Source organism: Vidua macroura, chromosome 5 (assembly GCF_024509145.1).
Source record: "Vidua macroura isolate BioBank_ID:100142 chromosome 5, ASM2450914v1, whole genome shotgun sequence".
In the NCBI taxonomy this organism is placed as follows: Eukaryota; Metazoa; Chordata; class Aves; order Passeriformes; family Viduidae; genus Vidua; species Vidua macroura.
In genome coordinates this window covers 4,632,293-4,645,421 of record NC_071575.1, presented here as the reverse complement: position 1 = coordinate 4,645,421, position 13,129 = coordinate 4,632,293, and the positions used below count along the sequence as shown (strand labels likewise).

Here is a 13,129-nt window from a genome sequence, read left to right as displayed (position 1 = left end):
TTTCATGCACTTGCATAAAACTTCATGGCAGATTACACATCACATGAATGCAGGATAGATTAAATTGATACATCATTTTAACATGCATCACTTGGCCATCCCACCACTTCCTTCCTGAAGTGAAAGGAAAAGCCCAGAAATGTGCATCAGTCACACCACCTTTTCCTTTCAGACAGGCATGGATGGAATTAGTTTTGCATGTGAATCAGCAACTGGATCACAGCATAGGTAGCAAAAATTTTTATTGTGCCTGAACTCTTGGCACTCCCACAGTGTCGAATGTGTTTTTTATTTTCTGTGTGCTGCCACCAGTGAGCATAAAGGCAGAGCTGTCTCCTCTATCCCAGTCTAGTTCCATCTCTGCTGTGCAATCTCATGCACATGGGATGCAGGAGGGTAAGGGAAGGAGGGTCACAGAGGTATTTGGGTTGATAATACACCTTGAAGAATGCAGTTACTGTACAGGTAAGTCATTTGTTCTTTCTGAGTAGCCATCTGTATAAGATTCCTGAAAAGAGGCTGTCACTGTTTATCATTTTGATATTTTATCAAAATACAGGAAGATTTGCTATTGGTGTGCTGTTCAAAGGTATGACTGCTTCAGAGGAACTGTCACTGTAGGAAACATGTTATAACTGTAGTTAAAACTGATAGAAGATTTTTTCCAGAGTTTAAATCTTATCACAATAAAGGTGATACTTCATGTGATTAAATGGAGGAAAGCAGCAGCAGCAGCACAGGTCAGCAAGAGCCTGTCATGCTTTAGAGTTCAGAGGCAAACAGTTGGAAGAACGTGCTGGTGTATCAAAATGTTCACTTCAATTTTATCTACTAATACAAGACAGCAGCTTATATTTTTTTAAAAAAAGTCATTCAAATACTAATCAGTCATGAATCAATGAGCTAGAAACAAAATAATTCTTTAAGAGTGTTTTGAGACTAAGCTGCACTAATTGAGGTGCTCCTGCCAGTCATTTGTATGGTTTTGTCAGGTGGTTACACACACCATGACACCATTAGAAGAGTAAAATTGCCCATCTTTTAAATAGGTTTGGCTGAGACAGAAAGGAAAAACTTATACTCAGGCTTTTCTTACTGGGTGGGTTATTTGTGCTAAAGTTCACCATTTCTAGGAATTCATTGTAAGTCAGCCTGGATTTTTAACTTGTAACCCTCTATCATGTATGTAAAAGTTTATGTTTTATTTTAGGAAAAGTAATTATATATGAATATAGATGTTTCAAATGCAGGTAATGTGGCACTGTATTTTTGGTATCACCAGTTGTTCTTCCTCCTCCTCAAACGTTCACCTGTCTGAATAGAGCACTATATAGTGTCATGTTTAATACAGTGTTGAATTCACCTCTGAAATGTTTGCCTGGAATGAAGAGTGGATATACCTATGTGTTAGAATGTTTAATTCTACATTATTATTTTAAAGGAGTTTCCATTTTAAATGCTGCCATTCAAATGTACAATTCCCACTTCTGTTAATTGACACAGAGAACTACACATTCACCTGACTGTCCATGAATGATATATCAAGGAGTAAAGTTCATAATTACTCTGTAATGCAGATAGGCAAATAAATATTCCCTATATCTGAAATGGTAACTGTTCTTTGCACAACTTTTTGTAACCTTGTTATTAATCTTTTTGATGAGACTTCATTTACGCTTATGATAACCATAAAGTAGTTTTGGATGATGTTGTCACTGTTCCTAAAAGATTCTGAAAATATGAAAACATGTTAAGCAACTCCTGTTTTTGAAAGGTAGATCTCTCCATTTGTTTCTTTAGAAGACACCAATTCCTTGCCCTGTGAATCCATGTTGCAGTGTAACCATCAGCAGAAAGCTGCTCTGCTTGCAAAGCCTAACAACTCCTGCTGCCTGTGCTGGTGGCTGAACACCAGCTTTGCTCTTTACCTGGCAGTGGTGCCAGATGTCCTGCACTAGTCTGATACAAAGCTTTGCATCTCTGCTTGAACACTCTCATTGAAAGTGGCAGTTTTGAGACTGTCAGAAATGGTTTTCCTACAACTGCCTCTGGGGATACGGTCCTAGAAAGCAGGAATCAAGGAATAAGTCAGATTCATTTGTTAAACTCCAGTGACTAATCTTTTCATTATGAAGGTTGCAAGGACAATTTTTTTCCAAGTCAGTCTTCTTTTTCCTTTTTCTTTATATGGCACAAAACTCTTTGAATGTAAGTGGAAAATTACAATCCTAAATACTAAAGGACAGAAGCCAAAGGGGTACATCTGGCAAAGAGCAAAATGCCAACAAATAAAAGCATTTTTGATTCCACTGCTACTGAGGTGGCTAAAGAGCCATATATTGACTTCAGTGTGCATTAATATCTCATTGGGAACCCTATGATCTAAACCAATCTGCAAGACAAGAAATGCAGAAATCTTCCATCAAGCTGCTCCCTTGTGGTGGATTTGTTAAGCAGCTATGGTCCAGGGCATTCATGTATGCACAGCCTGCTTTGAAGCCTTCTGTGAAGCTGCTTCTGCAGAAGCAGGAGAGACACATTTATTTTCCTTACAAGATTAAAGTTAGGAGCGTCTCCTTTACAAATAACAATACCATTATTTTGTATATATATTTTTTTTTAACTTGTGCTGCTTGTAGAAACCAATAAAACATTTTTTTTTGAGGAGCAGTAAGTTTTCTTCAGTGGTCTGAACATATGAGGCACATCTGAACGCACAGCGATGAAGATGCTCTTAAATCAAATAATAAGTTTTAGGGAGTCTTAATACTTGAATGTCTGGGATTCAGACAGCCCAGATGAATCCTTCATATTTCCTAGTGGGCCTTGGGTATAAAACTTCCTTTAAGACTTAATCTGAACAGTGGAAGACTGTTGGGTCAATGTTTGCTTTTCTCCCTCTTAACCTGGAAATGCAAATTCCAAAGTGCATTGCTCTGTTTCCCTTCTTACCACTCCTGCTGCTGGGTGTGCGAGCCAACGGGCAATTCTGAATGCCTGCTACCTTCCTGCCACTTCTGGCTTCTCTGCTTCTTCAGAGCTGCTTACTAATCCTTATTTTCCAACAATCCTTGCTTCTCTGTGCTGTATAATCTGGCAGGACTGTGGTATAGCCACACCAGACAAGCACTCTTGCTTTGAGGTCCTGCTTTGCTGGCTTTCTCCTTCTCTTTACTGCGATCTTCCTCTTACTCCTGCATCCCTTCATCATTCTTTCCTTTGTGTGAAGATTATTTGCCTGCAATTGCACCTTGGGAGGGAGAAACATATTTTGGTTGGCTTAAAACTTGGTTGGTTAAAGGGCTGTACTTCCAAACAAGTCATCTTCACCTCGTCTCCCGTCATTTTCCAGGACAATCTGCGTAAAAAGGATGATCGGATTGAAGAATTGGAAGAGGCACTCAGAGAAAGTGTTCAGATAACTGCAGAGCGGGAAATGGTGCTAGCACAAGAGGAGTCAGCCAGGATCAATGCTGAGAAACAGGTCTGCAATCTTGTAAAGTCACTGGTAGCCCTCCTAGGAAAGTAACCAGACAGTAAAGTACTAATTTCCCTGCTTTCCTGCGTGAAACACAGCTGGCTTTCTTTGATGATCCTCTAAGTCTGTACCACTGTTAGGTAACAGAACTCATAACATCTGCAAAGCCTTCGTAGTAAGTTGCATTTCATAGGTAAGATTTTCTTGAAATTAAAATCAAAATACAAGGTATCCTGAGCTTTTGAAATATTGGTTTAAGTAGTAACTCCTCTGATCTGTCTTGCTTGTCAAAGCTGCCTTCCTGTGTGTGAGGTATACTTAGATTTACTGTCCTGTTCATTGAATTTATTTGAAAGACAATGGGGTTTTTTTAGCCTGGTTGTGTTTATGGACCACAGTCTCCTTGCACTTGCAAAACAACTGGTTAAAAAGACAAATCCCTTGGCTTGAGCCAAGCATGCACACACAAAATACACACTTGTGTACTGAAGCCACAAGTAGAAACTTTCATACATTGGTTGATTTTGTGCCACTGATACTCTGAAGAATCATGGACATGCCTGATTTTAGCTCAGGTAAGTAATCATCAAGAAAGCATACCCTAAGTTATGAATAAATCCATGACATTTTGATAAAGCTTGTGAAGGACAGTAATTACCAAACAGGAGCATTTGGTTAGTTGCATTTCAATGGAGGAATCTCCTTGCCTTTGTTATTTACTTAACACTTCTGACCAAGTGCACTTTAAAACATTTTAAGAGTTTTTTCTTATAATGTATTCTTGTATCACAGACTTCAATGAAAAGAAGTAAAAATCTAAGTTTTCCTGAAGATAGCAATTGTTTCTCTATGAACTAGAGCTCAGCTGTTTGCTGAGAGTTGTATTGAGGATAATTCTGGTTGCTGTATTTTATGATCATAGACATTGATTTTATGATCATAGAGCACCACCTAGAAGCTGGTACTCAAAGAATATAAAAAATATATAATTATAAAAATATATACATATAAGCATAAAAAATAGATTGTTGGAATTGGATGTAACATCTTAAAAATGAGGCAAGGCAGGGAAATGCACAGCCAGAAGATCAATAAACCATCAGGGTCAAGAGAGAGATTGAGAAGAGAGGAAAAGAGCCAAGACAAGTAAGATCTGTGGGTAAAGGTTGGCGGAATATGGTAGATACCATAAAAAGCATAAAAAAGAAATTAATTTGGATGTAGCAGTGAGGAGGAGAAAGGAGAATGGAATGAGAGCAGCAGTATTGGAAGAAAAAAAAGTTGACACCTATGACAGCAGTGGCTTACTGCAACAGAACTAAACTGCCACCTCAGAGCAATTATGGTTTTTAAAATATGAGCAACAAATCAGCACAGTGGAAAAGGATCTGCAGCCTCTTTGTTCTAGTCAGCACTGGGAGACCTGCTGTGCCCCACTTGGTCCAACAGGATTTTGTTCTGCTATCACTTAAATACAGTCAGGTGTATTTAGAGTGGTGGCAAGTAGCTGTTTTTCCAAGGTGCAGAGGAGATTTCCCTTCAAATGTTTTTCAGTGCCTATTCCTTCAATTACTTTTAAAGAATGCCCCCTTTGTTTTATTATGTCCTGTGGAAGCTCTTTGTAGAATTTTGAAAGACAAAGGTAATATTAGAGTTTCAAAATGCAACACTACATGTTCTATATACTATCAATGACAAATCCATTGACTTTCACAAACCATATAATAGGTTATTAATATTCTTAGACCAAGTCTGAGTGATGTGTGATTTTTAAAATGTTGATGTTGTTCAAACTGACTGTAATTTGCTTTTAATTGCATGCTTTTTCTTTCCTCTCTTGTTTGTTTTCTACCATTCTGACACTTCACTGCCTGTCTGAAGCTTTTTAATGAATCAATGCATGAGGTCAACCATTTTGGCTTTAGGTGGTTCAAGGTATGAGGACATCTCATTTGTGTGTGCCTCTGCCCCAATATTTTGTGTTGTTATTGTGGCCTCGTCTTGTGTAATCCTGCCCTCCATCATCTCATGATGTGTGGTGTTGTGCTATTTTATAGGCTTCAGATTTGAAATACAGTGTCCAAGAAGCCACCCTGGATTTCATGGTTTTTGTAATATCCCTTACAGATTAAAATGTTGCTCTCTTTAATCCAGTGTTTGAAAATATCCTGTCATTGTGTATCAACTGTGACAGCAGGTAACTGTGTTAAATACACAATCTGTGTATGCAAGACGTCTCCTACTGACCAAAGCTTTCTGTTTATTTCACCATTTTAGACCTGGTCTTTCATTCATCTTTCTCAAAAATAAAATCAGGAATTTCCTGCTGGGAGCAGTGCCCCCATTGAATTGGGCATCGTTTTATCATCCCTACTGATCTGTATAGCAGAAACCTTGCCATGCAGAAAGCAGCTGAGGCAGTCTTGCATAGATGGGAAGGCTTGAAAGTTCTTCAAGCCTTTCTTTCTAACAATAGTCACCTGGTTTTGATGGTGCACCTGCTAAATCCTCTATGTAGATACCGTTGTGAATTCCTCACAGCTGTGGGGTTATTTAGTACTGTGGCTGGGCCCACTGGTGCAGCCCTGTGTGTGGAAGGTCAGGAGGTGCATGCAGACTTCTTTGTTAGTACTCCCATAAGGCTGAAGGTAGGATTTCTCAAATAAACACTTCTATCATAAAGGTTTTTTTATTAGACATGGTTAGTGTAGTTTCAGGCACTATTTCTGCATTAACCAAATCTGAGTTTATTTTAGAAAAGCTGTCATTATCCTCTGGGGGAGAAAAATAGAATTACATAGAAGTTTTTCCCTGCTCAGAAATACAGCAGTAGTTTTGCTCCCTAAGAAAAACTGTTGGAGGTTTTCTTTGAAAAGAGGCCCTGTCTTGTCCACAAACCCTTTCACTGTCCTGGTGCATCTTACCATCCCTTCTCCTGCAGCAGGAAGCAGCAGGTTAGCCTTTGTATGAATTGAGCCCCAAATCAGCACCATTCCCAGGACAATGCTGGAAACTTCCTTTGGTCTTCCTGAAAGAGTGGGATCCTTTTTGTGAAATAAAGTGAAACACAAGTTTAAGTTCTGTGGCACAATTAGCAGCAGGTTCTTGTCTCAAGGAGCACAGTAGTAGGATTACTGGCACTTTTAGCCTTCCTTATTGGAGGTCATAGTTCACAAATGTTTTCTGACCTAAGATACTTCATGCTCTCCTTTTCCTTGCTCACTTTCATCCCCGTACTTGAGTGCACATCCCATCTGTTTCCCCAGCCGAGGTTGTTCTGGGGCTGTGTTGTGAAATGGAGCAGTGACCTGGAGCAGTTCATGGTAACAACTGTCTTATTTTTTGAAGGGATTTTTTTCATGTCAAGCACTTCACTGCCCTGGTTCATGAATCCCCATACATAATTTGAGGTACATCTGAGGAAGTGTTGACCTGTGTGGGCAGGACTGAGACGTGAAGGCAGGAGTTGCTTAGTATTACTACTAAAAATACTTTTACCAGAAACTTATTGCAGCCTTTACAATGGGCTCCTATTTCTTGGAGTGAGACAGTGCATTGCCTGACCACAACATACATTTCTCCAGCTTACTTCATTTCCTACAAATTTGAAAAGCAGAAGGTTTTAAAAATTTAAATAACATTCCTGCTGATAGTAGTGTTCTCTCATGAATATCAACTCCTGCTTAAATGTACTCTCTGTATAGTATCAGCAAGAATTTAACTCTTTACCATAAAATGTAATGGCAAATAAACATATAAAATAATGGCCATTACCTTGTCATTCCTTCCTTCCTTAAATAGCTACTTAAACTGAAATTTTTAAGTTGGCAGTCTGATCTTGACACCTTCCACCAACTTTTTTTGAAGTTATGGTTCACAGTGGGACGTTTTAAATGAGGTTAAGTATGTCAACCTAAAAATAGCTGTATCTCTATTCATACACTGTGTCTTTTTATCCTACACAGGCCAGATTGTTCTATTTTCCTTTTTTTAAGGAAAATACAAAAGACTGAACATTGTAAAAATAATGTATTGTTTAAACGTATTTTCTTACGCTCGTTCCTTTCTCCCACTGTCTCTGTAGATTATTTCAGCAGGATGTAATATTATTTCAGGTACACATTGATAACAAGACTCCTGAAATTCTATATCACATATGCCTACTTCAAAATTGTTAAGGAAAAATAAAGATGGAAGTAGGTTAATAACTCAACCAGAACCTCCTTCACAGCTTCACAGTTCTCTCCCGTTTCCCTACTGTAAATACAAGGTCTGCAAGGGTTTGAATGTAGAGTAGAGCCTCCAACAGCCTTTTGTCTTATCTGTAAGTTACTGTACTGAAATCCTCACTAAGTTTTGAATTGTATCTGTCACTTGCACTTCTGTCAGAACACCATTCTGGTATTAACTTTCTAGCAAATGCTATTTAGAGTAAAATTCATTGTAAGAATAGAATAGAAACTACATTTACAACAGATTTATCGTATATGGGAAGCTGTCCTATCAATTGCCTTCTAAAAACACCAGATAAATTAAAACACATACCTTTTTTGCTGAGGATTCTGTTACTGAAATAGATCTGAAATATTTTCTCTCATATGTTGAGAAATAACTGGAATTATTTTGCAGCACAAATTTTGACACACTAAGTTAATTTCTGCAGGTCCCTGTAAATGAAAAATATAAAGTGGAATTTCTCAGGAAGTAATTATCTGTAGATGTTTTCTGAGAACCACAGAAACGTCAGGGTTCTGACTGCTCTGTAATACTTGCTGGACAGCTTGCTTTTAATGAATGTTTTTGTCTCTTCTTCTGTATCTCCTAGTGAGAAATTTGATAAACTTGGAGATAGGGGATCAAGGCAGTAATCCAAGGTATGGCTTGCGGGTGAAGGTGCTAGAGGTTTTTTTTTAAGATTTTTCGTGGGAGTTTACATTTCTTTGGCTGAACTTCCCTTGAATATCTGCTGAAAAGCTCTTTTCTATAAAAGTCTGCCAAAATCATTTTGGCTTTTGAGTGTGTGTATATATATACATGTGCAAAGTAAATTGAGTACTTATTTCATATTAAATGAAATTCTGTGCTAAAAATGTATATTTTACTTTGTTTTACTGATAAAAAAAAAATTTAGGAGCTTTTTAAGTCAGTGTCAGCCCAAAGTATAATTTTACCATTGTTTTCCAAGAGATTTACTTTATTCTTCTGTCTGATTGTTCTGCTTTGGGTGGAGAAAGCATTTTGGGTAACTGAAGTTCACTGGGCCCTGTCAGTGAATATGTTTGCAGTAATTTTTAGGAGCATTGCATCTCCCTAATGTTACTTCTTTTCCCCAGATATTTATATGGCTTACATAACCTTTTCCTTTAAAAATACACAGATTTGTACTGAGTCATGCTCCCTGCAAGGGAGAGGTAATTTGGTATTTAATTCCCTCTGCATTCAGTAATGTACCTTTTAAGAGGTGGAAGAGTGGAATTTTTTCCACTCTTAGTTGTGTTCAGTGTGCTGAGCTGGGGTTTTTTTATGTTCAGATGGGGAAAATGAATAGAGAGAGAAATGAATAGGAAATCATGCCTAACAACTTTGAGGCAGAGATCTTTTTCAAACATTATAGACAAAAAAACACCTTTATAATCTTTTAGAATCATGGAACTGTTTAGGTTGGAAAAGACCTCTAAGATCATTGAGTCCAACCATTAACCTGATACTGCCAAGCCCACCACTAAACCATGTCCCTAAGCACCACATCTACCTGTCTTTTAAATTCCTCCAGGGACAATGACTTTGTTTTTGTTTAATTTGTTGCTCTCGTTTAAGGTGGCAAAGTAGTCAAAATTTGATGACTTTCAGGAGAACCGGGGACACTGGAAGCATAATTAACCTCTGTGCAAAATATACATTGAGCATTTCTCCATATAACTCACCTTTTCATTTAATGAAATGAGAAATACTGATGGAAACTGTTATATATAAATTTGATGCAAGTGCTGATTTTAAGAAAATTTTGTTTGTATTTTTATCCCTTTTTATTGTTTAATAGATAAATACCGATTTCACGTTATGCCTTTTACTAAGGTATCCCAGATAAAGCTCTATCTTGGCATCTCTCTGCCTGTTATATTATTTTCTTAAGCACCCACCTCTAGACAGCATTTTATTTGTTGTGGCTCAAGAGAAAATCAAATTCTTGCAGACTTGGTTACATTAATACTTGCTTGTAATTATGAGGACCCACTCAAATAACTTGTGTTAATATTTGTTTAAATGAGTCCTGCTTTTTTTAATTTTAAATTCCTTTTCCAGTTGCATTCTCTGTGATCTTAAATGCAAGTGTGATTCAATAATATGTAGGTTAAAACATTAGAAAAACTCATTAGACTTGAACATTAGATTAATATATGTTCTTTTTGTGACATAATTTATTTTTTTCTTCAAATCCATAAGTGCAAGAAAATAAATTGTTTTCCTTTCCATAGCATTCTCTTATATAGAAAAACACAGAAGACTGACAAGCCTGAGGCTCATTAAATTGAGGATGCCTCTTCATTTTAAGTATTTCCTACTCACACAAAAACTTCCCAACTTCCCTGTACTGCTGTTTACCATTGGATTCCTTCAAACCTTCACTGAATTTCAGCCTGAATTCAGTTGGCTGCAAATAGTGGAAGTTCTTTTTATTTCTTGTTGTTAGGTTCTGCTACTTGCATTCTGTTAACTACAATGCTAAAGATTTGCTTCCACAAGTGTGTAGAGGTGGAAACTTCCCTGAGTTTGCCAGTGAGACTGTGCTTCTTCAGTTGCCACATGTTCAACCTTCACATGGCAGTGCATGTGCTGTCATTTATTTATGTTCATGATCCTTAATGTCTTTTGGGAAAAGAGTGTTAAAGTTGTATATGGAATCAGCATAACGTTTTTCACTGCTTGTAGTGAGTTAATACATCACACCAGAATTTTTCTCTTTGGAAAATCAATCTGTGCTATATAAATTGACAGTCTTTGCTGTGCTGTGTAGCACAGCATTAAATATTTACTTTGAATATTATTCAGTTAGGTCTAAACTGTCTGCCATAGTGACATATCCTAGTTAACCTGAAACTGTCTAAAATGCAGCAAAATGGAAATCAGCATGGTCTGCAGAAAGCTGGTAAAAACCTGCTGAAATCCTTGGGCAATTAGTCTCACTTCTACCTTAGCAGCAGCAGATGTAACCTAAGAAAGGGCAATTTATTTTGAAGATGGCCATGTTTAGAGTTGTGGCTGGAGTATCATGATTTAATCATAGATCTAGAGAATTTTGTTTGGATGTGATAAATTGTGCCAAATGAGCACAACATGTGCAGCACTGCACAGGATGTGCTTCATGTGCTGCATTCTAGGGTCTCTGCCTCTGTAGACATTTTTAAAAGGTGATCAAAATCCAAGATTTTCAAGGTAGATTATTATTCCTAGTGATTGCTGCTGTATTCCCAAGGATTGGGAATTGCTAGTCCTGGAAGATAAACACAAGACAGTTTCCTGAGACTATAGATTCATGTAAAGTCAAATAGGACAGCTTCCTTTGGTATGGTTATGTGGATCAAAAAGCATAATGAGAATGTTTCGTTGGATAATGGTTTCGCTTCAGGAAAATATGGAAATAGAATTGTAAGTTGTTACACTCTTCAGATACCAATGACTAAAACAGATTTCTTTTCCTCAGTAGAAATCAGAATTAAGTTTTCACTTACTTTTTTTCAAGGCCTGACTCAAATATTTTGTTTGTGTTAAGCGGAGGCAATTATTGTTTCCTTCTCAAGAGCTCTTGTCCCAGCAGTAGGCTGTTGCTTATTTATGTAGGTTATAGCCCACATTTAGGAGATACAACTGTCAAAGCTACCTACAAACATCCTAACAGGACACAGCTGTGACTTACTGAGTCCTGAAGGCTTAGGAGTTTTCTCTTTTCCAGACATCTGTGAATCCTGATTCCTCTTTCTTCATACAAAAACTCAGTGCTCTCAGAGTATGAGGAAAAAAAATTTGATGAATACTCAAGTAAAAAAACCCTTGACAGAGACTTCTTTGTTGATGTTTGTGTGCTTCTGCAGGAGGAACATGGTAATGTCTGGTCAGTCTCATTAGTGCTCTTCCTTGCCTAGAGCCATCAGTGGAGACAGCAGGGAGCAATACTGAGCATTAACTCCTTTTTATTATCAGATGCTCTTTTTATAATGAAGTTTTTGTTGGGAGACCAGCTCATGGAAATAAGAGACATCAGCTGTCTAAATATCTGAGTTTCACAGTGATAAGAAAAATTGCATTCATCTGCAGCATCCTGCAGGTTTTTAGACCGTGGGCTTTTGTTCTCTCTATCTTGTTCCTCTCCTTTTTCCCATTTAATAAGGTAAGAATGGAACAGTGGCACCAGTTCTGTTAAGCCACCAAGACACTCTATCAAGGGTGCTGAATGTACAAAATCTAAATAACCAAAAAAGCAAAGGCACCAAGACTTAAAGCCACACAGTAATGTAAAGAAAGACAAAGTTCATCCCTAAAATCACTGCTGTGTATGACAGATGATCAAAAGGCCCTGCCTTTCTCTGATAATCCACCAGCCATTTTCACAACTTCAGTGCTAACTCCCCCTCTTTGCTGCAAGCAGAACTCCTTCTCCATGTGCAGTCTGCCACAGTCCTCTAATGCTGTACACAGCTGACTCTGGCAAAAGGGTGCTGCAAGCCTGGCATCCCCTTTGAGATGCAGGTAGAAGTGATGCATAGAAACATCTTAATTACTGCATCCTGTGCACTGGTGCTGAATAAGAGGGGCTTGAATTGAAGCCAGAGCTCCAGCCTGTGTGGTGGGACAGAGCCATCCTGCTTTAAACCCCTCTGCTGTCAGTGGGGCAGAGCTTTCTGCTGTTCTGTGGTTGAGGGCTGTCCTTACCTTACAAATCAGACATTACAGTATAATTTTACTGAGGGACAGGAAGATTTTTTCTTGTTATTGTTTACTGACTTCTCTCCTTTTCCTCTGATATTTTTAGCTCTAAAGAAGCTATATCTAACAGTTTTCCCAATATCTATAGGAATTTGAAGTTCATTCCCTTAATTCAGAATAGCCAAGAGTTTAGTGAAGTGTCTTGGATATAGTCTTTAAGAGTACCTTAAAGCCACCCTACTGCTTTAACAAAAATGGGGCTATGATGAAACCATAACTCATTTCCCTCTTATTTTGTGTAAAGGTTTATTAGCTTGTGATTTAAGCAAACCATCTGGTCCTGCTGGCAATCCAAGTTATGTCAGACTCAGTGCTTTCTCCCTGTAATATGTTACTGGAGGCAGTTAAATTACATGCCTAAGTCCCAAGTCTGGCCTGTGCTTTTTCCATGTCTTAACATCTGTTCTAGGAATTTTTTCTGGGATCCAAACAAGTTTACACGGAGCCAGATCTCTTGTCTTTGTCTTTCTTTTCATCTCTATTTCTTTTCCTTCTCTGCAGTGTAATCAGTTCAACTGAGTAAAAGATAATGCAGAAATTTGCAGTCTCTTTATCATTTCAGCAATGTACATAGTGAGATAAAAAATACTTTAAAAACTCAAGAGCTGTAGATAAATAGGGGATTTATCTACATCATCTGAGAGTGACACTTTGAGAAGTGTTAATTAC

At 37.8% G+C, this 13,129-nt stretch overlaps 1 protein-coding gene across 2 annotated transcripts in view; it reads left to right on the top strand.

Moving 5' to 3' along the window:
• The window catches only part of ERC1 (ELKS/RAB6-interacting/CAST family member 1), a 271,097-nt gene that overhangs the window by 159,372 nt on the left and 98,596 nt on the right, over window positions 1-13,129 (top strand). For both annotated transcript variants that reach the window (XM_053978014.1, XM_053978013.1), the window contains one exon: window positions 3,353-3,484. In XM_053978014.1, the coding sequence (XP_053833989.1) occupies window positions 3,353-3,484 (132 nt within the window). The remainder of the gene's footprint in view (window positions 1-3,352; window positions 3,485-13,129) is intronic.